The 24,573-nt window shown below is 42.0% G+C and overlaps 1 protein-coding gene across 2 annotated transcripts in view; it reads right to left on the bottom strand.

Moving 5' to 3' along the window:
- The window catches only part of CDYL (chromodomain Y like), a 125,685-nt gene that overhangs the window by 14,329 nt on the left and 86,783 nt on the right, over positions 1-24,573 (bottom strand). The window contains exons 3-5 of one of the 2 annotated variants that reach the window (XM_066624140.1): positions 17,837-17,881; positions 6,273-6,526; positions 3,128-3,300 (exon numbers count right to left, since the gene is read on the bottom strand). In XM_066624140.1, the coding sequence (XP_066480237.1) occupies positions 3,128-3,300; positions 6,273-6,526; positions 17,837-17,881 (472 nt within the window). The remainder of the gene's footprint in view (positions 1-3,127; positions 3,301-6,272; positions 6,527-17,836; positions 17,882-24,573) is intronic. The other variant, XM_066624141.1, reaches the window with a different exon arrangement.

A 24,573-nucleotide genomic window follows, 5' to 3' on the forward strand; every position in this document is an offset into this window, starting at 1 on the left:
AACAGAATCCATGTGTTGTGTCCCAAGAGAATGTTTTCCCCCCACCTCTGATCTACTGACAGTTCAATATACTGTGTATTTTTTAAAATATTATGAAATTGGTTTCTGTCTGCCCTGCCCTTTCGGCTCAAAAGAGCTTAGGATCTGATTCTAAAGTAAACGTATACGAAATCTCTCACAGTACTGATAATTTAGACGCAGTTTTGAGTATTTAAAAAAAAAATCTGTACCTGAGTTGACTTTCTTCAGCTCATTCTTTGTACATCTAGAAAAAAAATTCCTGACATCTTCTGGTTTTATTATTTACTGATTATTGTATTTTATGTGCTTCTGTTCATCCATTATGCCTGTGATTGATTGCTGCTGGCTGTTTTTAAGATTTGTCTATGTCTTTTGTTGTTGCTTTTTACAGTTTTATTTTAGATGTATATATATTTTAATTGTTGTAAGCCACTTTGGATGCCCCTCGGGAGACAAGTGGGATAAAAAATTTAAAAGGCAAATAAATAAATATTTACAAATTTAAAAAAAACACCACTTTACAGCACAATCCTGACAGGCCCTTGCGACAGGAGGGTTGCAAATGTGCCATAAGGCACGTTTGCGCCTCCTCATGAGTCGGCTAGGCCAGCACATGGAAGTGTGCCGGCCTGTGGAGCCTGACTTAAGCCTCCGTACTGACGGAGGCTCCGAGCCTTGCACTGGCCGAGCTCAGTCAACACAAGACTCTGGGGTGGGCGGGTAGGAGGTGGGAGGGAGGTGTTCTGGGGCGGACGGATGGTGGGTGGCCATGAGGGCGGGTGGTGGGGATGGGACCCAGCAGTTATGCCAGGTCTCAACCCCGTTCCCCGAGCAGCGTGGAAAGGTTTCAGGTCACTCTGCTCTCCTCGGACTTGAGCCACCTCAGGAGATTGTGCAAGTCCGAGCAGACCCATTGAGGCCAGGGTGGCTTACTCAGAGGTAAAGGGAAAAGTTTCCCCTTACCTCTGGCTGAGCCACTTTGGCACTTATCCTGTGCTGGACACAGCGCAAGCCTCTTGGCTTCCCTGTTGCAGCGCAAGATAGAATTGTGCCCTTAATTAATTTAATTTGATGTTGTTGGGGGGGGGGTTTACAAAATTTCCTTTGCACTGGGTAGTAAATGGTTTAGATATGCCACTGGATACAGGTGTGCCTCACTTAGTGACCTTCTGAATAACAACTGACCACATAAGATGGTGGTTGGTCCTCTGCAATCCCCACAACCCTCTGTTTTTGCTTCTTTTAGCTTGCAAATTCTTGCATGGTCACTGAAATGGAATAGTTGAACTTGTGCAGTACCAGCTGCTTGCATGCTGAGAATGATTCTTTGATATCCGGAACTGAGGCAAAAGGTCACATGGAATTGCAAATGCCTCACTTCCGCTGATCTGGGAGATCAAAGGATTGTGCTCAGCAGGACATTTAGCAAGCAAGTGGCTGGTATAGCACAGAGTTCAGCTGTTCCGCTTCAGCAACCGTCAAAGGATTTGTAAACAACACTGAAAAGATTTGAAAAACCAGCAAAAACATAGGGTCACTTTGCAAGCAAAGAGACCTGCAGGACGCTCCAGGCAAGTTTCAGCTACTCTGTTCCCTGCTTTCCCCAGCCTGGTGGTAACAAGCACTATTTGTTTTTAGAATCATACATGGGGATTGCCTGTTCACTTAATGATGGATTCACTTAACAATGGGTATTTGAGAACGTATCCCCATCACTAAGCAATACAGGATGCTGAGTCAAGAAATCCCTATAGACAGTATAAATAACCAAGCAAAACATGGTCATAAGGAACCCTAAGTCTGTCATTTCTACACTGGCCAGCTGAAAAAATTATTTGAGTTTACACAAATCATTGCCCTTTCCTTTGACCTCCCACGGCCATTTAGAAAGAAAAATAATGCCATGGTAATTGATTTCAGCATCTGAAGTAATCCATTTACACACTGCAGACAGCTCAAAATTTTCCTCAAAGTAAAAAGCGCAATCTTAAAGTACTAAGGTTGTTTATAGTGAATAGCCTGTCTCTGTTATCAGAATATTTAATTTGGTTCATTATCTGAATAATTTCATCCACGTAGGGTTCAATCCTATCCAACTTTCCACTTTTAAAGCAGTCACAATGCAGTCCTGATAAAAAGGAAAAAAATATTCCCTTACCTTGAGAAGGGCTCTGTGACTGTTGCCCAACCACAGGATGCAATGGATGCCCCGTTGGCATGGCTGCATCAGCACTGGAAAGATGGATAGTATTGGGCCCTTAGGCCCAAATTCTAACCAACGCAGCACTGACATATCTGTGCCAATGGGGCATGTAGTGCATCCTGCAGTTGGGTGACACTCACAGAGGCCTCCTCAAGGTAAGGGAATGTTTGTTCCTTACCTCGGAGCTGCATTGGCCTTACCTCGGTGCTGGAAAGTTGGTTAGGACTGCACCCTTAGTTTAATAAAATGGACATAGGAGTATTTGTACAGATGACAATAAAGGTGGAAATATATTTTTTTTTCTATTTTAAGCCAGGCCATAAGTTGGGGAGTTAAGAGTACTTGGGCTACAATAAAAGTGGAAGTGTATGATGTAAATGAGAAACTGAGAAGTTTGAATAACAATGACCATGTCAAGCATACTTGACTGACATATGGCATTTATCTCAGATTATAAAACATGTAGCAGTAAACACTTAAAACCCAAGTCTTAATTCCAAACAGTTACCTTATACAGTTTTTATCTGGACAATCTCATTTCCCATAACAATGGGTACCAGATCTTTTTATTATTTTTTTAATAAAGGAAAGCGTTAAGTTTTAATATTCTAACAAAGCTCCTCCTAAACACACAACAGTGCACAGACCATGTTTGAAACATACTAATACTTTACAAAACCTTTAATGATTAATTTGAACATGAACACACTTATAATGCTTTTATAATGAACAGATATTCTAATTTAGAGTTCTGATCTGAATATGTAAATAGTACAAATTTGCTGGCTGTGGAAAAAATATTTCAAGTGTGATTAGAACAGCAGTAGTTCTTGCATCAAAGATGACCTGGTATTTGGTAACCCTGAATCATTAAGCACAGTGATAAAAAGCAGTTTTACAAACCTAATAGCATCTGCCATCTTAGTACTTTCCCTTTTTCTATCATCTGTCAAACGTCGAATAAAATAAATGAAGTCAAGGCCACAGCAGAAGACACTGCCAACCGCACTGAGGAGAACAAGCTTGCTGTCATCAGCTGCTGCTGTGCTCAGTGCACTTTGGACTTCTTTCATTACCTGGAAAAAAGACATGTTCAATGCATGAAAATAAGATGCAAAATACTGCATCTGAAGCTCTCTCTCTCTCTCTCTCTCTCTCTCACTAACACACAAACATGCATGCTCATTTCTGTGATCTGAAAAGCAGGTGGGCTATGCAATCAACAAAATTTAAAATAAGGACAAAGTTCATTTTAAAGTACTTTTTTCATAGCAGAAACATCCATGGAATACCATACCATACCCTACTTATGTTTTTCAACATGGGAAAATTCTAAACACCTTAAAATTAAAGTTCAACAGAAGATCTAAATTCTCAATTTGCTGAGAAGCTTATAAGTAAGGAAGCTGGAAAAGAATAAAGGCTCAAAATCTAAAAGGTTTTTAAATGTTCTGTTTTTGAAAATCAATGTAATTGCTGGTAATACAAACTTGCACTATTCTAATTTTTCTGTCCCTTACTTCTCCAACAATCTTTGTGTCCCTAAAATCTCCTGCGTTCTTAAATCAACTCCTCCCATTCTTCCTTGTGGCCACCTTTAGTTGGTTATTCAAATCCCTCCTCAAAACTTACCTTCTCCACAAACATTTGGTTTAACATCAATCCTTTTTAGATCCCTAGAGCCCCTTTAGGACAAGGAACTCTCTCTTCATTTCTGTTCTGTTTTGCGGTGGTTCCGCTCCTACTTGGAGGGTCGGTCCCAGATGGTGGTGCTGGGGGATGCCTGTTCGACACCCTGGCCCTTGAGATGCGGGGTGCCACAGGGCTCAATTCTGTCCCCCATGCTATTTAACATCTACATGAAACCGCTGGGAGAGGTCATCCAGGGGTTTGGAGTGGGGTGCCATCAATATGCTGATGACACCCAGCTCTATCTCTCCTTTCCTCCAGACTCCAGGGTGGCGGTTGAGGACCTGGAGCGCTGTCTGGAGGCAGTGAGGATCTGGATGGGGGCTAACAAGCTGAAATTAAATCCGGATAAGACAGAGGCTCTCCTGGTTAGGAAATCCTCGATGCAGGTGCTGGACTATCGGCTTGCCCTGAATGGGGTTGCACTCCCTCTGAAGGAGCAGGTCCGCAGCTTGGGGGTCCACCTGGACTCGCAGCTGCTCCTGGATTCCCAGGTGGCGGCTGTGGCTAGGGGGGCCTTCGCTCAGCTTCGGCTGGTGCGCCAGCTGCGGCCGTACTTGGATCGTGCAGACCTGGCCACGGTGATCCATGCCTCAGTGACATCGAGATTAGATTACTGTAACGCACTCTATGTGGGGCTGCCCTTGAAGACGGTTCGGAAACTGCAACTAGTGCAGAATGCGGCGGCCCGTGTGGTTACTGGAGGTAGGCGGTTCGACCCTGTCAGTCCGCTTCTCCAGCGGCTGCACTGGCTGCCCATTCGTTTCCGGGCCCAATTCAAGATGCTGGTATTGACCTTTAAAGCCCTATACTGCTCTGGACCAGGGTATCTTAGAGATCGCCTGCTCCCGTACAATCCGGCTCGCCCTCTCAGGTCATCAGAGAAGGCCTTTTTACAAGTGCCGCCGCCTAGGGAGGTACGTGGGGCGGCTGCAAGAAATAGGGCCTTCTCAATAGTGGCACCAACGCTATGGAACTCCCTTCCCCTTGACTTAAGAATGGCTCCCTCTCTTGAGACCTTTCGGCAAGGCCTGAAGACCCTTCTGTTTAAACAGGCCTTCTGAGTTCTTGGCCTTTTAACATTTTTTAACATCTTTTAATATTTTTTTTTACAGGCCTGATTCTTTTATGACTTGCTGCTGCTCTATGCTCTTTTTACCTATTTTTGCTCTGACTGCTGTTTTTTAGTATGTGTTAATATGTTTTTATTTGTTTTTAAATTGTTTTTAATATGTTGTAAGCCGCCTTGAGTCCCTTCGGGGAGAAAGGCGGGGTAGAAATAAAGTTATTATTATTATTATTATTATTCTGTGAACCACTTTGTGAACTTTTTCGTTGAATAGTGATATATAAACAATTTACCTAACATTTTGCTATTTTTCTGAGAGATCAACATGTTTTGCAGAAAATAAGTGACACACACACACACACACACACACACACACACATACACAGAGTTATCTATTAACACGAACACAGGGGAATTAAAATCAATATACAGCAACAGTTTAAAAGTCATTACAGATTCATGAAGGCCTTGACAAAATATGTTTTTAATGTTTTCTTAAAAATTCCAAGTATGGAAGCTGCACTGGTCTCTCTGAAAAGAGTGCCATCAGGGTTCACTACTGGATGGGCCCTGTATCTCCTACCACCAAACATGAGACACAGGGTATCACATTGTCTGTGTGCTGATGGGCCACTATGAGAAACTGGAAAATGGGCCTGATCTAGCAAAGCCCTTCATATGTTCTGTGAATTAGGCATGGAAGCAAACTGTAAACCTGATAATGCAAAATAGGTTTTATATGCTCCCAACTACTTGCCCTTATTAGTAATCTGGTAACCATGTTCTGAATCAGCTGAACCTTCTGAACAATTTTCAAAGGCAGAGTCCTCATCTTCAACAATAATCAAGTTTCAACACTGGTCTTGGTCTACTTGGTGTCTGTTGTCTTCCCCATCCTTGAATTTAGACTGCAAGCTCCTTGGGGGTAGGAACTTATCCTGTTTGCTTATGAATTTTTATAGATCACCACCAACATTGATGGTGCTATATAAATAATATATAAAATAGGTCATATCCTAATATTTCTTTCTGCAAGTGGAAGAATGTTTTTTGCAGCCCTCTGTGAAACCCCCTGAACATTTATGACTAGGAGTTTTGGGACTTTCAGAAACAGATTTACAGGGGGTTTCAGAAGAAAGGGAGACTGGTGAAAATTGCCCCTACCCCCTTGTGCAACTGGACTTCTTTCGCTCACCAAAGAAACCTTCAAATGCAACAAAACAACAACAGCACCAAACCTCTCCTTGCCAAACCTCTCCTCCCAAAACAAAGTAACCACATTGTTCTAACCTCTGGGTTTAATGAATTGTTCTCCGATGATTTTGTGGATAATAGAATATGTGTGAAGCCATCTTGTTTCCTGACAACAATGTCTCTGTACCGATAAGCACTTTCCGTTTGCCTCACACTGAACCGCAGCCTTTTGTCAAAAGGTTGATCCCTCCTTTCATCAATAAATCTTCGTTTACTGGCCGTCACTCCTGCTACCGATGTCTGTATGTTGGTACCATTGGTTGTTAACGCTTCTATAAAGGTAGATGTACCTGTGAAAAGTTTCAGTGAAGTATGCTTTGATATTGGAGTTATTCATTTTGCAATTTAAATACTGATTAACATGGAAAACATGACAATGCCAAAATGTCATAGCATGGTAGAACAAAAGCGAACATCTGGATGCCATTTAACAAGGCCAGAAAAGGCACAACATTAAACAAAATTGTTGGATATTACTTAGGTATGGGGAAAAGAAAATATGACATGTTGAACCCTGGGGGGGGGGGGGGGAATATCCAAAAGACAAATCAGTGTTAATTTTTGAGTTTTCTTTAGCAACATAGTAAAATACAAAGCAGCAGATATTTATTATTAAGTTAGCAGATTCATGTTTATGTCCTTCTACAACCAGGTAACCTCATACCTTCCCAAACAAAAAGTAGCTATAAGAAATCTTGCAATTCGTTTTTCATACTTCATGGCTGACTTTTTTGTATATTTGGTTGGGAGTTTTGCTACTTTTACCTTGGACTCTAACATGGTCAAACACTTTGTAATTCAGATATCATAATTCCTTGTTTTCAGACTTCCCACTTATTTACGTTAAAGAATCCTTGGTTGTACTAGTTTAACATCTCATAGTTTGTTTTTTCTTGGAAATCCTATGCCTGAAAAAAATTCTGTGCAACTTGAATTCATTCAATATTTTGAACACTGAAGAAACTAAACTGTCACTTTACTCAAGCAAAAGAAGAAACACATGTGCCTACCTGAAACAAGTTTTATTTTCCCTCAGCCTAAACATACAATTGCCAAACTACTGGGAAAGAAAGCCTGCTCTAACTCTGAGGTCTTTCGTGGGCTGGAGACAAAAATTATATTCTTATATTAACATTAGTTTTAGAGGACTAAAAAGTATATTCTTTCGCTACTATGACCCTGCTTTCACAATTAATCCTCAGGTGAGTGTAACACCTAATTGAACACTGCTTGAAGCCCATTGCTTTTGCTCCTCCCCACTCACTTTCTTTAGGTAATCTAGTGCCCCATAACCAAGTGCCTAAGATGGAAGCCAAACAACGTTCCCCTCAAACACCTAGTTAGATTTCTCCAGCCTGAGAGAACGAAGCAGGACACGGCTGACAGATTTTAATCAGTGTTCTGTTCATGAGAAAAATCATTTACCAATTTAGAGCCCAATCCTGAGCTCGGTGCTCCGGCTTTCCACGGAGCGCACTGTGACAAACGTGCCGTAAGGCAAATCTGCGAGACTTGCCGCTGGGCCAGCGCCTGTGCTAGCCCAGTGCTGACTGGCACTGGGCTAGTGCCGGGTGGGCGCCTGTCCTCCGCTGCTTGGCGGTCTCATGGACTGCCGAGCCGCGGCACAGTAAGTGGGGGTGGGGAGGAGGCGTGATGGGAAGGGGGGAGACAGGCGGAGGGCAGAGAGAGGGCAGGAAGGAGGTGTGATGGGGAGGTGGGGCGGAGAAAGGGCAGGTGGGAGGCATGCACAGATGAGGGAGGGAGGCGGGTCCCATGGAGCTCTGCTCCACCGGATCCAAGGCGTTTGTGTGGGACTCAGTGCCCTACATGAACTCCAGTGAGTAGCCCCTGCTGCTTCCCTTATGGGGCTGCTTCCCTTCCCTTCCAAAAGTCCCCTTCTCCCGAGGTGCCACTGCTCCCAGCGCCACTGCAGCCGCATGCTCCGGGCAGCTCAGGATTGGGCTGGCTGAAGGCAAGCTTGCAGCATGAATGAAGAATGTGCTGAGAGTATACTTTCTGTTTCCAGCTTCCACACATCTGAGAAGAATTTGAACAAAACCAAGCGAGGTGACTCACCGCAAACGCGTGCCTATAAGTCAATCTCACAGATAAATCAAGGACGGGCTTTGAACAAAATATCATGAAATTTTCTAGGACCCTCAATCAGGGAGGGGGGTTAAACTTAGGGGGGTGTCCGACTATAGCAGGGGTCTCCAAACCCCGGCCCGGGGGCCAGAGCTCGAGTGAGCCTCTACCTGGACCACGGCCAGCATCTGATCCCCTGAGAGCATCTGGCCCAGTTGACCAACACAACCAGAGTTGTGCTTGTGGGGTGGTGGAATGAGGGTCCATTTAAGTGTATGCTTTATTTCTTGGGTTGTGTTCATGCTTGGAGAAATCCTGGATGTTTGAGCCCGTTCATTTATTCATTCGTCCAAGTTCCAACTCTAATGTATTTATTTAAATTTTATGTTTAACTTTTTTTTTCCGGCGCTCGACCCTGTGCCAGATATTTGATGCAGCCCTTCGGCTGAAAAGTTTAGAGATCCCTGGACTATAGTTTTGTCTGATTTTACCCGAGGCCAAAAAAACCTACCAGTAACTGTTGCCTAAGAACTGTATAGTCTCTAATTTATTAAAAATATAGTAAAAGATCATAAGATAAAATTTTATTCTTTAACTTTTTAAATTCTGGTCTTCACAACCTTTTTGTAAACAAAATTAAATAATGGCAGAAAAGGCAAGTAGTGCTCCAGAATGCCTTGCAGGGTCAGCAAGGCAGGAAGGGAGGTAGCTAGTTGGCTGTGAAAGCCCCACCAATAGCTAGTTTTTGGTCATCAATTCATGTATGAATCAGTGATCGAAAACCAGCACAGTAAAAAAGCTGAAACATAATATGGAAAGTGATCAATCAGCAAGAATTTCTCAGAACACTTCTGGTGGAAAACAGTGAAAAGGCATAGTTTTCATTTCTTCAAACAGATAAAAAGAAAATACTGTGACAAATACATAAAGTATGGGTTTTCATATAGAGGAGATGAGGGCTTATATTATCAATATTAAATACAAACATTTTGCTAATAAGAGGAGTGCAGTTTATGGAAATGGGTTGCCAGGGGGTATGCAAGTGAAAAAAGGTTGGGAGCCACTGCAGGAGAACCATTAATCAAATCCTTCTTTAAGGTGCCTGGTGTGTTAAGCCAGAGGCTCTACATATAACATACAATTTATAACATATAACTGGGTGTGTGCAATTCACAGCAGAGATATAAACAACAAGGAATGACTGTGAGCAAGTGCAGTTGCACACAGTTGCAACCTTATTTACTCAGACATAGACCCATTGCTTTTCATCGATGTTATTCTTAAGTAATAGTGCACTGAATTGTAGCCTGGGTCGTTTTTTCAAATGGAAATGAGGATTACATCCTGGTGTTTAAAAAAAAAAGACCTCTGCCAAGCATTTGCAAAATTGAAAGAAGCTTGCTTGATTTAAATGGAAGCCTTGTTTTTTTTCCATCAGGAGGAGAATAAAAGATTAACTTTAGTTGCAGCTTTGCCCTGGAGAGGTTGCGGTGGAAATTAACAAGCCTCTAATTATCTCTGCACTGCAAGGGCTTTTGCTTGAAAAGCCCTGACCCCAAGTGACCTCAACAGAAAGTGACCCCAAGTGACCTCACCTCAGACACAGAGGTGTTGATCTAAGATTGATTTATTGGCAGAAATTTCTCAACCTATAGGCAAGTATCTATGGTGAATTTAGAACTGGCAAGAGTTCTTGAATACCACCAGGTGAAAAGACAATGCTATGTAGGCAGGGAGATCAGGGCAGCTATTCTCATGAATCTTCACATAAAGTGGCAAGAAGACAAGGTGCTTGTAGTTATCAAGAACAAGCTTCTACAACTCAGTCCTAGAAGAGCATACTAAATAGCAGTTAACTTACAGAGCTAGAAGGGTACCAGTCAATACTGTATTTCATTTCTTCTGACAAAAAACATGCAGGCCTCTAGAAACATCTGCTAAGAAACTGTATGGGATTACCTAGTCAAATTTCCAAGCAGCGAACGCAGTGAAGTCTTATAAGAAGTGGGCAGCACTGCCTGCTTTATGATTTCAGAAAAGGTTGAGAAAGTTTTTTAAAAGCAACTGGAAAGTTTGTTAATGGTTAATTCAGGAAAAAAAGACATATGAAAGTTAACTCACATTGTCAGAGAGGTAATCATACATGTATTATGAATGTATTATTGGTTTTCATACATGTATTATTAGTTTCCTTTTTAAAATGTTTTCCATCAGAAAAAATTAATGAAGTTTAAATTTGTATTTACCAGAGAAGTTGCCAGCAAAGATTCATATAAGGGTTTCCTTATTTTTAAACATTTCAATTTGACAAAAGTTTGGCTGAAGAATATCCAAAATTGTTATGGTAATGTATTATCAACTGAATTCATAACCTTACATATAGACATGGTTTTATAATAACAATTCTTAAGTCTAATAAAGCTACCTATTCTCATTTTGGCTCAACTGCAAAAATATTTAAAATCTGGGTTTCACAAATGCATGAAAGAACAAGGGTGGCACTGCATTAAATATACACCATTTGTTAGATAGAGTAGTAATAGATAAATTCTCATATTAAAAACACTTTCTTTAAAGGAAGTTGCACTCTGTTCAGTGGAACTTAGAATGCACACTGAAATGTATGTATTGTTGAGTTTATGTATGTATTGTTGACTCAAGAAAGCAAATACTCAAGAAAAATCTACACGACAATACCACAAGCTATTTTTCCTCTTGAGAGACTTTGATAAGTGTCATAGAATTTCTAACCTTCAAAAGAGAGGTTGTTTTTAATTTAGTCTAAACAAATTCAAGTTAACATAACTTATAATCATTATGGAATTATTGCAATGGTACTTAAACAGCAGGGGACTAGTACCCACAAATTACAAGAGGTGTTACACCTTCCCCCTCCAACTGAACAAGCCAACAGGAGAGTCAATAAACTTGCTGTCATTGAAACTAAAAAAAACCGAGTGATTAACTGGCTGAATTTCACCTTCTATGAAGTATGAAACATTTCAATGACAACTCTAGTGTGATAAAAAGGCACAGGGGAGAAGGCGTTGAATGTCTGTGCATACTTGAAAGAGATTAGCATAAGTATATAATATGTGAATAAAGCAAACGTAAATAAAGAATTCAGTGTTAGTTAATACTTGTTGATTGTGCGTCATGACTTCTTTAAGAACAATAAAATCCTCCTTGCTTCATCTGATGAAAGTTTACTTAGTTCACAATTCCATTTCCTACAGTGGAAATTCAAGAAACATCTCCAGGAAGAGTACTGGACAGTAAGAGTCCTCCCCTGTGGTAAGTGGCCCAGCTTCTGAATACATAAATCTTGCTGCATGCACCCAGTCTCTGGAGGCATGCTCTCACTGAAAATAAAAGGTTCCATATAGATATTATGGCTGACAGTTGTTGCCAGAATTATCCTACATGAATTGGTCTTTAACATGCTAAAACATTTCTAAAAACAAAGATGCTTTATTCACTTTGTCGGACTGGAATGAATCTGATACTGTCAAAGTTGGTACGCTAATGTGACAATCCGTTGCATACTTACCTGGAAGCAAGTCCCATTGAAATCAACAGGCCTTACTTCTGAATAGATATGCACAGGATTGCACTGTAAACTAACTAGTTTTAAGAGGTATCACACACTTAAGAAAATGGGGCCTTTCACCACAAAATTTAGAAAATTGAGATCTTTAAGTCACCCAGAACATCCACAGTTTTTTTTAAATAATCATGCCCATTTATACACAGACTTTCTCAAAGAGTGTCACTATACATGTCTTGCATATGGGGCAACAAAGTGCTTGCAGTTTTTCCAGTCCAGGCACTTTTAAGACAACCAAGTTTTATAAACATGCTAAAGCTTTCAGGGCTGGAATCCATACTGAAATATAAACAGTTTTTCAGGCTGAGTGCCGTGATCTAACGTTTTTACCTAACAAACCAAAACCAATCCTAAAAGGGGGGGGGGGGCTAACTGCCACCACACTAAACCTAAGTTAAAAGCTGAAGACTAAAAAGCTAAAAACTCTACCTAAGAATGAACGAAAAAACTAACCCTAAAACCAGTGGTTTTCAGACTGAGGTGTCGTGACACCCCAGCCTGAGGGTCCTGGCCTCTTTCCCCTTAAGAGGTGGAGGCAGGGGGGAGGCAGAGACGCGATCCCCAGGATCATGCCGCTCAGGAGGGCTGCAGGGATTGGGCTGCACTCACCAGTCCCTGCAGCAGCCTGTTGGGGGATGCGGAGAGCCCTGCACAAGTGTCTGCAGGGCTCCCCAGGTCATCAGATGTGAAAGTGGAGTGATCACGCTTCACTTCTGCAAAACCGGAAGTGGAGCATGATCGCTCCACTTTCACTTCTGATGACCTAGGGAGCCCTGCAGACACTCGTGCAAGGGAACACGAGGGGAGGGGGAGGCAGGCCGAGGGTGGGGAGGAGGTGTGACAGGGAGGTGGGGTGGAGACAGACAGGGAGGGTGGAGGAGGCATACCAGGAGGAAGAAGCAAGGAGGGAGGGAGCCAGGACCAGAGGAGCGATGCTCCACCGGATCATGAGCCTCCGTGTCAGGCTTTTTTCTCACCGCCGACCTTTTGGTTGCGGGGCTACTTCCTTTACTCAGGGGAAGGGGACGAAAGTTCCCTTCTTCTGAGATGTGACCCATGTCTGCCTTAGGCATGTAAGATGTGGCGGTAACAGTTTTCGAAGGACTTCACCACAGGAACTTCACCACATCAAGATGGCAAGACTACACAATAGGGATTTAACTAAAAATCTGAATCTTATCCAGAGATTTCAGTGCTGCAGAGCTATATTCTCTGCTCGAGAACGTGCGTTTTCATTACCACAAGTTGCTTTAATAAAACATTTTCCCACACCTACTTATGGAGACCTGCAATCTAAGTGCTTGTATTCTCAAGTATTTGTAACCATGAACAGAAAAACACACACACCTTTTTCTTCAATTTTAGTAGCAGTTTAGTTGCTGATTTTGCTTTCATAAAATAACCCCACACCTCATGAAATGTTTCCCCCTCCCCAAAGCTACACAATACACAACTCATTTCAAGCAAAGATCTGTTATATCACTTGACCAATAACTTACAGAGTTTAGGAAATATATTTGCTGTGATCTAATGACAGATCACAATCTTCCCCCTAGGAAAAGTATTTTGATTAACTCCAGAACCCATGATTGCAATCCTACACTAGGAAGCAAGTCCAAATAAATTGAACTAAACAAGCAAATAGGATTAGGACTTGTCTGTTAAAATCTTGCATACTACTTATACTCATGTCTATTATCTTCTGGAGGAAAGAAGACTATTGAATACGCCTAATATATACAGTCAGTTCTCATTATCTGCTAGGGTTAGGTTCCTGGAAAATCTAGTGGATACCAAATTAGCATATACTGAATCTTTGAGCCTATGAAGAAAATGTGAGGTTCCAGGGGACTCTTTTCACCACACGCTCTATGAACTTCATGAACATGAATCTTAACCTGAAGTCTATGGGGCTGAGTGATAGCAAGGGCTCTGTGCTGGCTATCCTTTGATGTAATGAAGATTGTGGCTGTGGTAATGGCCATTTCTCCTTGCTGACTATCCTCAACTCATTTAAGGTTGATGGCCCAACAATGAAACCTCAGAAATCGGCATTGTGGAGTGGGTTGCTTCACCCATCCATCTGTCTCTTGGCTCTTTCCCTAGGCTTGCCCCAGGCCCAGAGCAGCCCTCATGAAGACTTCCAGAAACCACTCATCATTGGCTTCTCATCACTGCCAGGGTTGCGAAGGCTCAACTAGAGCCCCCAAGGTGGTACCCAAGATGGCAGGGCAAGTCTGGAAGTGGATACAAATATATCTGACAATTCTCTGCAGGCCAATACAATGTCCGTTTGATGCAGCACCAGCACACTATTAGCAGATAACAAGAACAGAGTCGCAGATAATGAGAGATGGTGGCAATTACACCCCTCAAAGATAAGCGAATTTGCACATAGCGAATTCACACATAAAGAGAACTGACTGTATTTAACTGTATTTCAAACGTTCTTCAATAACGTGCTTCAAAAGTGCTTCACAGAAGTTGTATGTGTGCCTTGTATTCTACTGAACTTTCATTAAAAAAAACAGCTTCTAATGTTCCTCCTCCGCAAATGAGTTCAAATAATTCAAGGATTTTAAAACATTTGCAGTGCAATTCTATCTTACACTGGAATAGGCAGGCCAGGAGGCCTGCACTGTATCCAGCTCAAGATAGGGCCCCAAACTGGCTCAGCTGGAGATAAGGGAAAACTCTTCCCCTACCCCCAGGTAAGCCACTGAAGCCCCAATGGGTCTCTTAGACTTACGCAACCTTGGCATAAATCCAAGGAGAGTGGAGCGGCTGCAAGCCACTCCACACTGCTTGGAAACGGGGGCTAGGATCCAGCATATCTGCTGGGTCCTAGCCCCGCCTCCCACTCCCCGCCCGCCTGGAACGCCTCCCTCACACCCAGCCAACTCTCGAGGAGGCACAAACATGCTTTACGGCAAGTTTGCAACCCGCCTGGGCCGGCGCAAGGGACTTGCATAGGCCCAAGGGTGAGCTAGGATTGCACCCTTCTAGATGTATTCTATGACTGTTCAAGCTAAACTGAGAATCAACTAATATACAACATAGATAAACTCAAAATTCCTTTTCTGCCTCCAAATCTATAACAGATGCAAGTGAGAGAATAGCTGTTCACTCATAGGTCTACAACTAAAAGACTGCAATAACCTCTGAAGAGTCAATTCATTTTAACAGTCTCAGCTAACCTGTTCTTGCCAATTAGGTTTTTAAACCACAGAGCGGACATTTCTTACAAGGTTACTAGCAGTTCTGTTAGTCTGCTGTGGTTTAATTGCTTGGAAATGGACACTCTACAGCAAGAAAGGAACATCATTAAGCAAATACAGCACAATTCTGTGAACAAAACAGACCATCCAGATGTGAAGCTAATACCATGAGCACAGTGATATCACAGCATCCAGTCACAGCTGGCGCAGGCATCTTGGACAGTTTTAATTGCTAGCAGTGGTGTGAGTCTGTAGTTAGCTGGGAGATGGTATTTACTCATACAGGGCAATCGGCTGAGTGGCAGTTAAGTGTCAAATTGCATGACTGCTGTTTGGTAATACACCTGAAAGCAAATATGGCAAGATCCAATCAGCATTCTTGCTAATTATATACCTGACATATGACCCATAATGTATAACTACAATCCTGGACCTCTCAGATTGCAGGAAGAGGTTGCTTAGGCTATCAGTTAATACAAACACTTACCATTTATTACTACTTTGGAAAGATGCCATTAAGAAAATTAACCATTAGACTTTACATGTCTGAAAAAGGTAGTTATTTCTTGCATAAGTAAAGTAGTATTAGATAACTTGTATCTCAAATAAAAAGGGGGGAAAAACACCAGGCAATCTTGGAGTAGACGGGAGCAAAATAATGGATTGAAGTAGGTCGGGCATGCTTAAAAACAACAACAACAAAAAACCCCAAGTTTTCATAAAGATATTCCTACATCAGTCCCATCTAAGACAGGGGTTCCCAAACTGTGCATCACAATGCTCTGTGAATGGTGGAAGAAGGTTCAACTTGGCAGGCAGAAATCCTGCATGCAGTTTTTGCATGCTAGGGAAAGGCCTACTGCCTGCCCTTGAGCCTCTTACCTCAGTTTGTAGGATCCCATGTGATCTCCAAACCAAAAAGCAACCGGTGAGGACTTCTGGAAGCCATGTGCTGCGCTTGTGGGGGGGGGGGGAGCATAGCAAGCCAGGTAAGTTTGGGAAGTGCTGGTCTAGGACAGTGTCCTCCGCTGTACCACTTCACATAGTACACAGATTTAAGTACCACTTGAAGCAACTGGTGATATCATCATCACCAGTTATTCCTGGGTTGGGAGGCCAGACGTGAAACGAAAAACACCAGTCAGAGGCTCAGAGTGGAGGGAAGGGCATGCTATGGAGCTCTGCCCACTGTGCTGAACCTCCTACCGCTGTTTGTTATATGGCATTCCTGGTCTCGCTGCCAGGTGGCAGGGGTCCTGCAGACACTACTTCGAGAACCACTGGTGGTACCCATTCCACTGGTTGAGAAACACTGGTCTAGGAGATCCCCAGAGAATGAAGTTATGAAGTGTCACTGAGGAGAAACACTAATTAAGCGGTGGGGAGCTCCCTGCACCCTCTGGAGGTCAGTGCTCCTAACAGCGCTTCTAACTGTAAGTTTAAAAAAAACAACGCTTTGTCCCTGGCAGCAGCATGGTCCTGAACTGCCTTCCCCTTTAACTTGCCCCTTAAGGGGGCAGAGCCAGGGCTTCTCAGGAGGGGGTATCGCAATGCCCCAGTTGGAGAACCTCAGCTCTAAATTATTGTGGAGGAGAGGAAATGACAAACTCTATATAACATCCCATCATCACACTGAAAAGTTTCAAGTAGTTTGCTGCCCATACCTGCGTTGTGTGCGTGTGCACATGTGACAATTATATTCATCTGCATAAATGAGAGAGAACAGAACTGATATATTGAACACTGTAATTGTGCAGTGATACCACATATGGTTGAAAGTGCTGTTTGAGGTAATATGAAGCTCTATGACCCCCCCCCCCATTATGGTCAATTATAAGTCATTAAACAGAAGATGGTCATTAAATATATGGTCGTGAAAAAGAAAATTAGTTTCTGTACCTTGGCTTTAATGTAGCACCACAGCATCATTTTATTATTTATCATGCACAGGGAAGTACATACATATACACTATCCGGATTACCAATTTATATGCAGCTGTTTAGGGAAAAGATGAACTGTCGCGGTAACCATGTATGGGAACCAAACCCATAACATCACAAGACTGAACAACAGAAGCTCTACGTTACGAAACAGTGGAACTATCCAATATGTGAATTCAAAGCAAGTCAAGAAGCCAGTATGCCTGGATACTCTATATCAATGGTAAATACAGGGATTAAATAATGCGTACACACTGATGAGTATGTGCATTGCTACTGTATACATATTTCAAATTTTAATTGGAATTGATCTCATGTGTAGTATGTATGATATAGATATTATGAATGAGTTAGGTGAGACACTCAAGAGATGATATTACATAATAGCTTCCCAATATGCGTCAAGGACCCACCTGTCTACAGCAGATTTCAACTACTGAACAAAAACAGAATAAATAAATTAGGAACAGACCAATGTACTCAAGTAGCCACAATGTGATTAAATGGGATGTGGAAATCAAAATTTAATTACCATCAGAGGACAGCATAATTTGTGATAACTGAAGATGTGAAAATATTATGCAAAGCAATCTGAAATACTAGTAATTTCTATCAGAAAAAAATGCCAGACTAAATATACATGGCAATTAAAATATTTTCTTCAAAATATCTGGGGTAGCTTCAAAACAACTCCACATGGTTAAACAGGTCAATAGGAAATGAGGGAAAAAAGAATACGCTATACTTACAAGAAAATAGGAAGTAAAGAACACTGGGAAGAATACAGGGAGATGCTAAAACAGATAAAGAAGGATATTAGAAATGTAAAGCAAACCCTCTGAAATATACATAGTTACAGATGCTAAAAACAAACATTTCTAGAGATATGGGATGAGAAAAAAATTAAGGCAGAACGTAAAGAGAATGAAGTGGAACATAATTTTGCCAGAATATGACAAACGATTGAAGATAAACTAGAATGCTAACAGAAATAAGAAACAAGGCACTATTAGGGCAGGGTTACACATGACCTTTTTCCTGTATGGGTATAATTTCCTCTGTAAGAAAATCACATTCACCACTGTTTACTGTCATCAGCAATCAACGTATATATGCATTTTTAATAGGTCCATAAGATGGGAAGTTGCAGCTGTCTAGGAAAATCATATATGAAACAGCTGTTTGATCCTCTAAGACAGGGGTGTCCAAAGTTTTTGGCAGGAGGGTCACATCATCTCTCTGACACTGTGTTGGGGGCCAGGGGAAAAATAAATTTACATTTAATATTTGAATAAATTTACATAAGTTTACATAAATTAATATACTAGAGGTGGAATTTATATGAATGAATGAAGGTCTTGCAATAGCTCAAGGCCTATAAAAGGCCTTGCACAAAGCAAGGCTAGTCTTTTCTTTGCTGCCGCTACTGCATCATAGATGTGAAACAGCAAGTGGTAGAGGAAGCCCTCATCCCGCAGCTAACGCAAGAGGTCAAACAGTTGCCCTCACACTGAGAGCAGTTGCGTCAGGCCAGTGTTGGCTCCAGCAAGTTTCCGGAGGGCCAGAGTCTCATTGGAGGCTGGGGTCTCCCTGAGGGCCGCATTGGGAGTCTTCAAGGGCCGCAAGTGGCCCCAGAGCCGGGGTTTGGGCACCCCTGCTCTAAGAACTCTGCAAACATAAAGGGATAGAAGAAGAGAGAGTGGGCTCGATGGAGATATGGAAGGTGCACATGGCCCACTCATTCCCTGCAGTGATCCCTCATGCTACCTGCACACTCACCCATGCATTCAAATTAATGGGAAGGAGGGGAAAGACAGGGCATGATTGAGAGATCATGATTGGGGGCTCCTCCTCACATGGGGGATGTTCCTGGGCTTGACTAGCTCACACAGTAATTTCATGAGATAAGTGCAAACCCCTACCAAACCATACAACATAACCATTCTTATAAAATAGAACATCATCTGGTTGCAACATGTCAAGACAAAAAGGATTACAACCTTAAACATCATGCATTTCATTTTAGGATTATAAAAAATGTCTGACAACACTTTCAGGCAAGTGGGGAAGATACTAATGCATTTTCACCCAAGAATGGTTAAAAAAAAATCACAGGAAACACAACAACCGTCCAAACCTATCTCACCCCCCCCCCCATAATGCAGCAATGCCCAAATGGTTCGTGCTGCTTCCTGTGCGTGTGTGTGTGGGGGGGGGAGTCCCAAAGGTCTCCTCTGGGTAAGGGAAAATTTGTTCCCTTATTCAGGGGTAAGCCATCACAGCACAGAGAGGTCTACTTGGGCCTGCAACAAAAAAAATCACTGGTGCAGGTCAATGTTGGTTGCTTGATCAGGTCCAGGAAGAGGGTTTGGATTCAGTGGCCACTGAGTCTGCCCCTTTCTCAAATTTGTTCTGCCCTCCCTCACTACTGCCCTGTTCCATCCTTTCCCACTCCTTCCCACTTCCCCCACAGACTTACCTGGGTTGCCGGCCAGTTCAGCACCAGCACTGAGCACGAGGCTGCTGCAGCCTCTCCACCAGTGCTCTGGTTTCAGCACTGTCAGACGTGCTTTTGCAACTGCCAGAAGGCAGTTGCTGATGGAACGCTTTTTTTGCCTAAGTTAGCCCAAATCTGTCATTTTGAAAACACACTACATATGTTTCTTAAATGCCTCATTCTTAAAAGGTGTGTTTTTGAAGTCTAGAATCAGACAAATTTTAAAGTTGGTGTGAAAGTGAGAAGTCATGATCTCATTTGAGATTTCCCCTAAAAAATATCTAAATTACATTTCATGAATAGAAAGAGGATCCAGAAAAATGGGGCCTAAAAGGGAAGAATTTGGTAGTAAAGGGTACATTATCTCTCCATACAGCATTACTGAGGAAAATAATTGCTTGGTCTTCTCCTATGTTACTTTGGGCAAAAAGATGCAGGTGAGTACACTCAAGAGGTAAGGCCTGGGCATGCAATGTTACAAGTTGAAACTTGTGAAGCAACAAAGATGAGAACATATCTCTTTGCTTTCCCCTTCCCTCACCTTGCAAAACAAAGACAGTCTAGAACAGGGGTGCCAAACATACAGTCCGCAGAACCTCTTCTGGTGGCCTGCAGAATTCCAGGGCCACCCTGGCCCTTTCTGGACATGACCGGAGCTCTTCTCCAGTTGCGTTCAGAGGGTGTTCTGAGGGTCAGGGAGGCAATGTGCCACCTCCATCGCCCTCATGAGGTCTCAGAAAGTCTTAAAAATGTCACTTCCAAGTTTTTCGGAAGCTGATATGGAAGAATTGATGACTTCACTTAAGAATAAGTCAGTGAATGTGTTTTTGAATCACTGGAAGCCACTTACTGTTTTTCTCCAGGAGACAGAAAGGAATGATATGATGATACGTGAATTTGAAGAATAAAAGCAATTACAGTTAATAGTTAAGATCAGAGAAATGTTAAAGGGAGTAGAAAAAAAATACTTAAGACAGGCTGAAAGAAATTTGTATTAGGTATTATAATGATTGAATTGGATGCCTAAAGTTTGTACAAAATGATAACATACAGCTTCCACGCTTGTATTAACATAGAATATCTGGTATGTTTAAGAAATTTTTTTGTTTACAATTATTAATGTTTATTATGTATTTATGTTATCTGAGTGATTTGTTATTGGTTTTGTTGTTTGTTAAATATGTAGAAATTGCTTCCAAACAACTTGTGTCTCCATGTGTATCTGACTTGGTCCGTACGTTTTCACTGTGCAAGAGGTGTGTGGCAAACAGTTCATAGTTCTCATGTGGTTCTTCATGCCTGTACTATTATTCTCATGTGTATTATAAATAAGCTCAGTAAAATTCATTAATTCATATGTTCCATCTCTAATATATTCATTTATGTAAATTTATGCAAATTTGAAATGTAAAGTAATCCTTTTCTTTTGTCCCCAACATAGTGTCAGAGAGATGATGTGACCCTCCTGCCAAAATGTTTGCCCACCCTGACCTAAGGCAAGGAAATAATATAAATTTGCAAATAAATAAAAGAACAAAAAGGGTAACTTCAGAAAATGTAGAAAGTTTGCTGACTACCATTTATACCCCATCTCCCACCCCAAAATGTTCATTGTCTAAATCAGCCGTCTCCAAACTGAAAATTGCTGCATCCTGAAAGAGCCCTCCCCATCCCAAGTGGCGCTTACTGTTTTGCCACCGTGCCATGTTTCTTTCAAGCTGATCTGGGCACAGGGATGCAGAACACTAAGCTCCGCTCACGGCGGGGGGAGGGCTTTTTACAAACCCTGGATCCAGTCCATGGGCCAGGGTTTAGAGAGCCCTGGTCGAAATAGTATATTTGCTTTAGCTTACTGTTCAAATTGGAAAATAACTTTGGAGAAAATTTTAATCTTGAGGAACACAATTTTCATGAGTATTAAAGAAAACAAAAACAGCTGAAAACTACATTAACTATAATTTTGCCCCATCTGGGGGTGTCACACACAACTCTGTATCCTAATATTTTGATCAAAACATCTGACTCCTACATGTCTTAAGAGCATAATCCTATTCTGTGCGGGAACAGGCAAGCCAAGAGACTTGTGCTGTATCCAATGCGGGATAGGGGCCCAAAGTGGCTCAGCCAGGGGAAAAGTTTCCTCTTACTTCTGGGTAAGGCACCCTGGCCCCTATGAGTCTCCTTGGACCTGCGCCACCTCCTGAGGTGGCACAAGTCCGAGGAGAGAGGAGCAGCTTGAAGTCACTCTGAACTCCCCGGGAATGGGGGTTGGGATCTGGCATAACTGCCGGGTCCCAGCCCTGCTTCCCTCTCCCCACCCTCCAGCCCCTGGGGCCACCCCCCATCCGCCCTCCCCCTGCCCCATCCACAAGACTGGGATGATGCAAGGCTTGGTGCCTCCATTGGTGTGGAGGCTTGTGTCAGTCTCCACAGGCCAGCACGCCTCTCTGCACAGGCCTTGCTGACTCCCAAGGAGGCGCAAACATGCCATGACACATTTGCGAACCTTCTGGGCCGGAGCAAGTCCAGCCCAAGGGCGCCTCTGGATTGCACCCTTCCTGTCTGTAAGACACATTTTACCAATTCACCTTGTACTTGCACTAAAGTCCTTTTCAGGTTAATAAAGTGTATCCCAGGTGTTTTCATTTTCTACCCCTCTCAATTCTCTGTTCTTCTCATGCTGCACTACTCAAGACTTGCCTCTGGTTTATTTTGCTACCCATTTTTTCTCTTTGAACCCAAAGCAGTTAACAAAAAACACACACAACAGACCTATCAGTATAATTCAAAAATAGAACAATTCTAATTTTTTTTTAAAAGCAGTAATCTAGCAACATAACCATTATGGATGCCCTGTGAGGATGGAAATCTTGATTTATCTTCAGTTATACACACTAACTGTAGGGAGAAATAGGAAAATAAAAATTTGCATAATTTGTGCAGCAGTATTGTTGCCACAGAAGAAGAGACAGCGGCTTCTTTGAGAACAACCTTCATACAATATCCTAGCAGCAAGGCATATCGGAGGGGAAGGCAGAACAGATAGGTTATTGGTGGACAGTTTAATCTTGCTAGGCAGAGAATGTGGACTGGGATGCGACACAGAACTGGGAAGAGTTCTTAAGTTTTGCAAGCAGGTCCAGTCTCAGCTTGTAAATATATCACCACATTGTTAAACTTCTCTCAGACACCATAGTCCTATTCAAACATGTGATCTCCTGTGAAGAGTGAATGTGTGAGGGCTTCCATAGAGCATGCCAGCTTTGTCCCGCCCCCTGCTGATGTGCACACTTAGTCCTACTCCAGTCCCTCCACATTCAAGTATTTGTTGGGAGACTGAACACCTGATCAGGGCTCATGAGAGCAATAAACTCAACACGGGTTTTCTGAGCAATGATTTGAAGATAGTTAACCACTGTTGGCATCCTTGCATACATGTTCCAGCACCTAATTACCAACCAAGTGCTTTTCTATTGGGTAGTGTTCTTTGTTTGGGAACCACTAATCTAAACCTATCCTGAATACTAAAACCCAATGAATGCAGATGGCACTCTAAAATACTGAAGTGAGAGCAATTTTTTAAAAGACTATATTATAGTAGTACTACCAACAAAATCTTTTTTATTGGTTCCCCCCCCCCCCCAAAAAAAAAAAGCTTGGTTGCATTTTGTCCTGCCAAATGTCATCCAGCAAGCTATTCTCGGTAGTAAATGACCTGGGGAGCAGAAGGCTGCCTCTGCCTAGAAATCTTTAATCCTAGTAGTTTGGTGTATTACCAGATAACATACCAGTATTCCAAATTCAACCTGACTGCTATACAATCATAAGTGTGTTTTGCTTTGCTTTGCTGACCTTAAAGGTTATTGCAAAGACACCTGTACCAGCCAATGTACCATCTTTAAAAGAGGAACTGAGAGTTTCTCAGTAGCTACCTGTAATTGGGAAATTAATTTTGTCCTAGAAGTCTGTCAAAATTGAGGCCTTAATACCTTCTGGAATGAATCACTGAAAGATCTTGTTCAGAATACAGTTTAACAACCAGAAACAAGCAAGAATTGACTAACTGCATGTATATTTTAATGCCTTGTTCCCCTTCAGTTGCTGTCACATGCCTTACATTTTTTAGAATAGCCATGATAGAAATTTAAAGATACCTCTATGTAAGCTGCATCATCATGGCCCCCAAACATAATAATATTTCTAGCACAGTTGTCCTGCTGAAGAAATTGCTGACCTTAACATAAGCTAATTTATATTCATTTTGTTTCCAACTAAGGAATGGAGAGAATTTGCAGACTAAGTAAAAATAAGAGTGAGGAGGCAAGGAGGTGCTATAGCTAGTTTGTAACAACATATTCTTCAACCTTCCCTTTTCCATTGTTGGTTTTAATTATTTTGTTTTCCTGAAAGATTACAAGGCTCTAATTTTAAGAGTGCAAAACATACAAGAAATAATGAAATGCATGAAAACAAATATTCAGAAAGCCTAGAAAGACATTAGTCAAAATGTGATGCCCCACTCATACATTCTGCTTCTTCAGTACAAACATTTAATACACACAGAGTGCCACTGGCACACTTCCTTGTTTGCTTCTCTCTCTTTTCTACATGACCTCTTTAACTTTCCTGTCATACTGTAGCTTCCCTCCTGCCATTTCCACATCCTCATTACCCAGCATACTTTTGCTTGCATTCCCAGTCCCTACTTCTGGCTTTCTACTGCCTCTCTCTGAACACATACAGTGGGTTTCAAGGGGACACAAAGAAAAGTAACCACCGACTAGATTAGAAGATTGTACAGGTTTGACCTTGTTATACACTGATTTTTTATATATGGATTTGACTGAACACGAATGGCCACTGCAAATGAGAAGGAATGTGCTGATCCCTGGGTAAAAAAATCCATCCCTTTAAAATCCTAGTTTAAAAAACTGTTTTTTACTGTTGCAGAGAGACAGTCATGCAAGTGAATACAGGTATAACCTAATT

The sequence above is a fragment of the Tiliqua scincoides genome, chromosome 4, assembly GCF_035046505.1.
Source record: "Tiliqua scincoides isolate rTilSci1 chromosome 4, rTilSci1.hap2, whole genome shotgun sequence".
Classification (NCBI taxonomy): Eukaryota; Metazoa; Chordata; class Lepidosauria; order Squamata; family Scincidae; genus Tiliqua; species Tiliqua scincoides.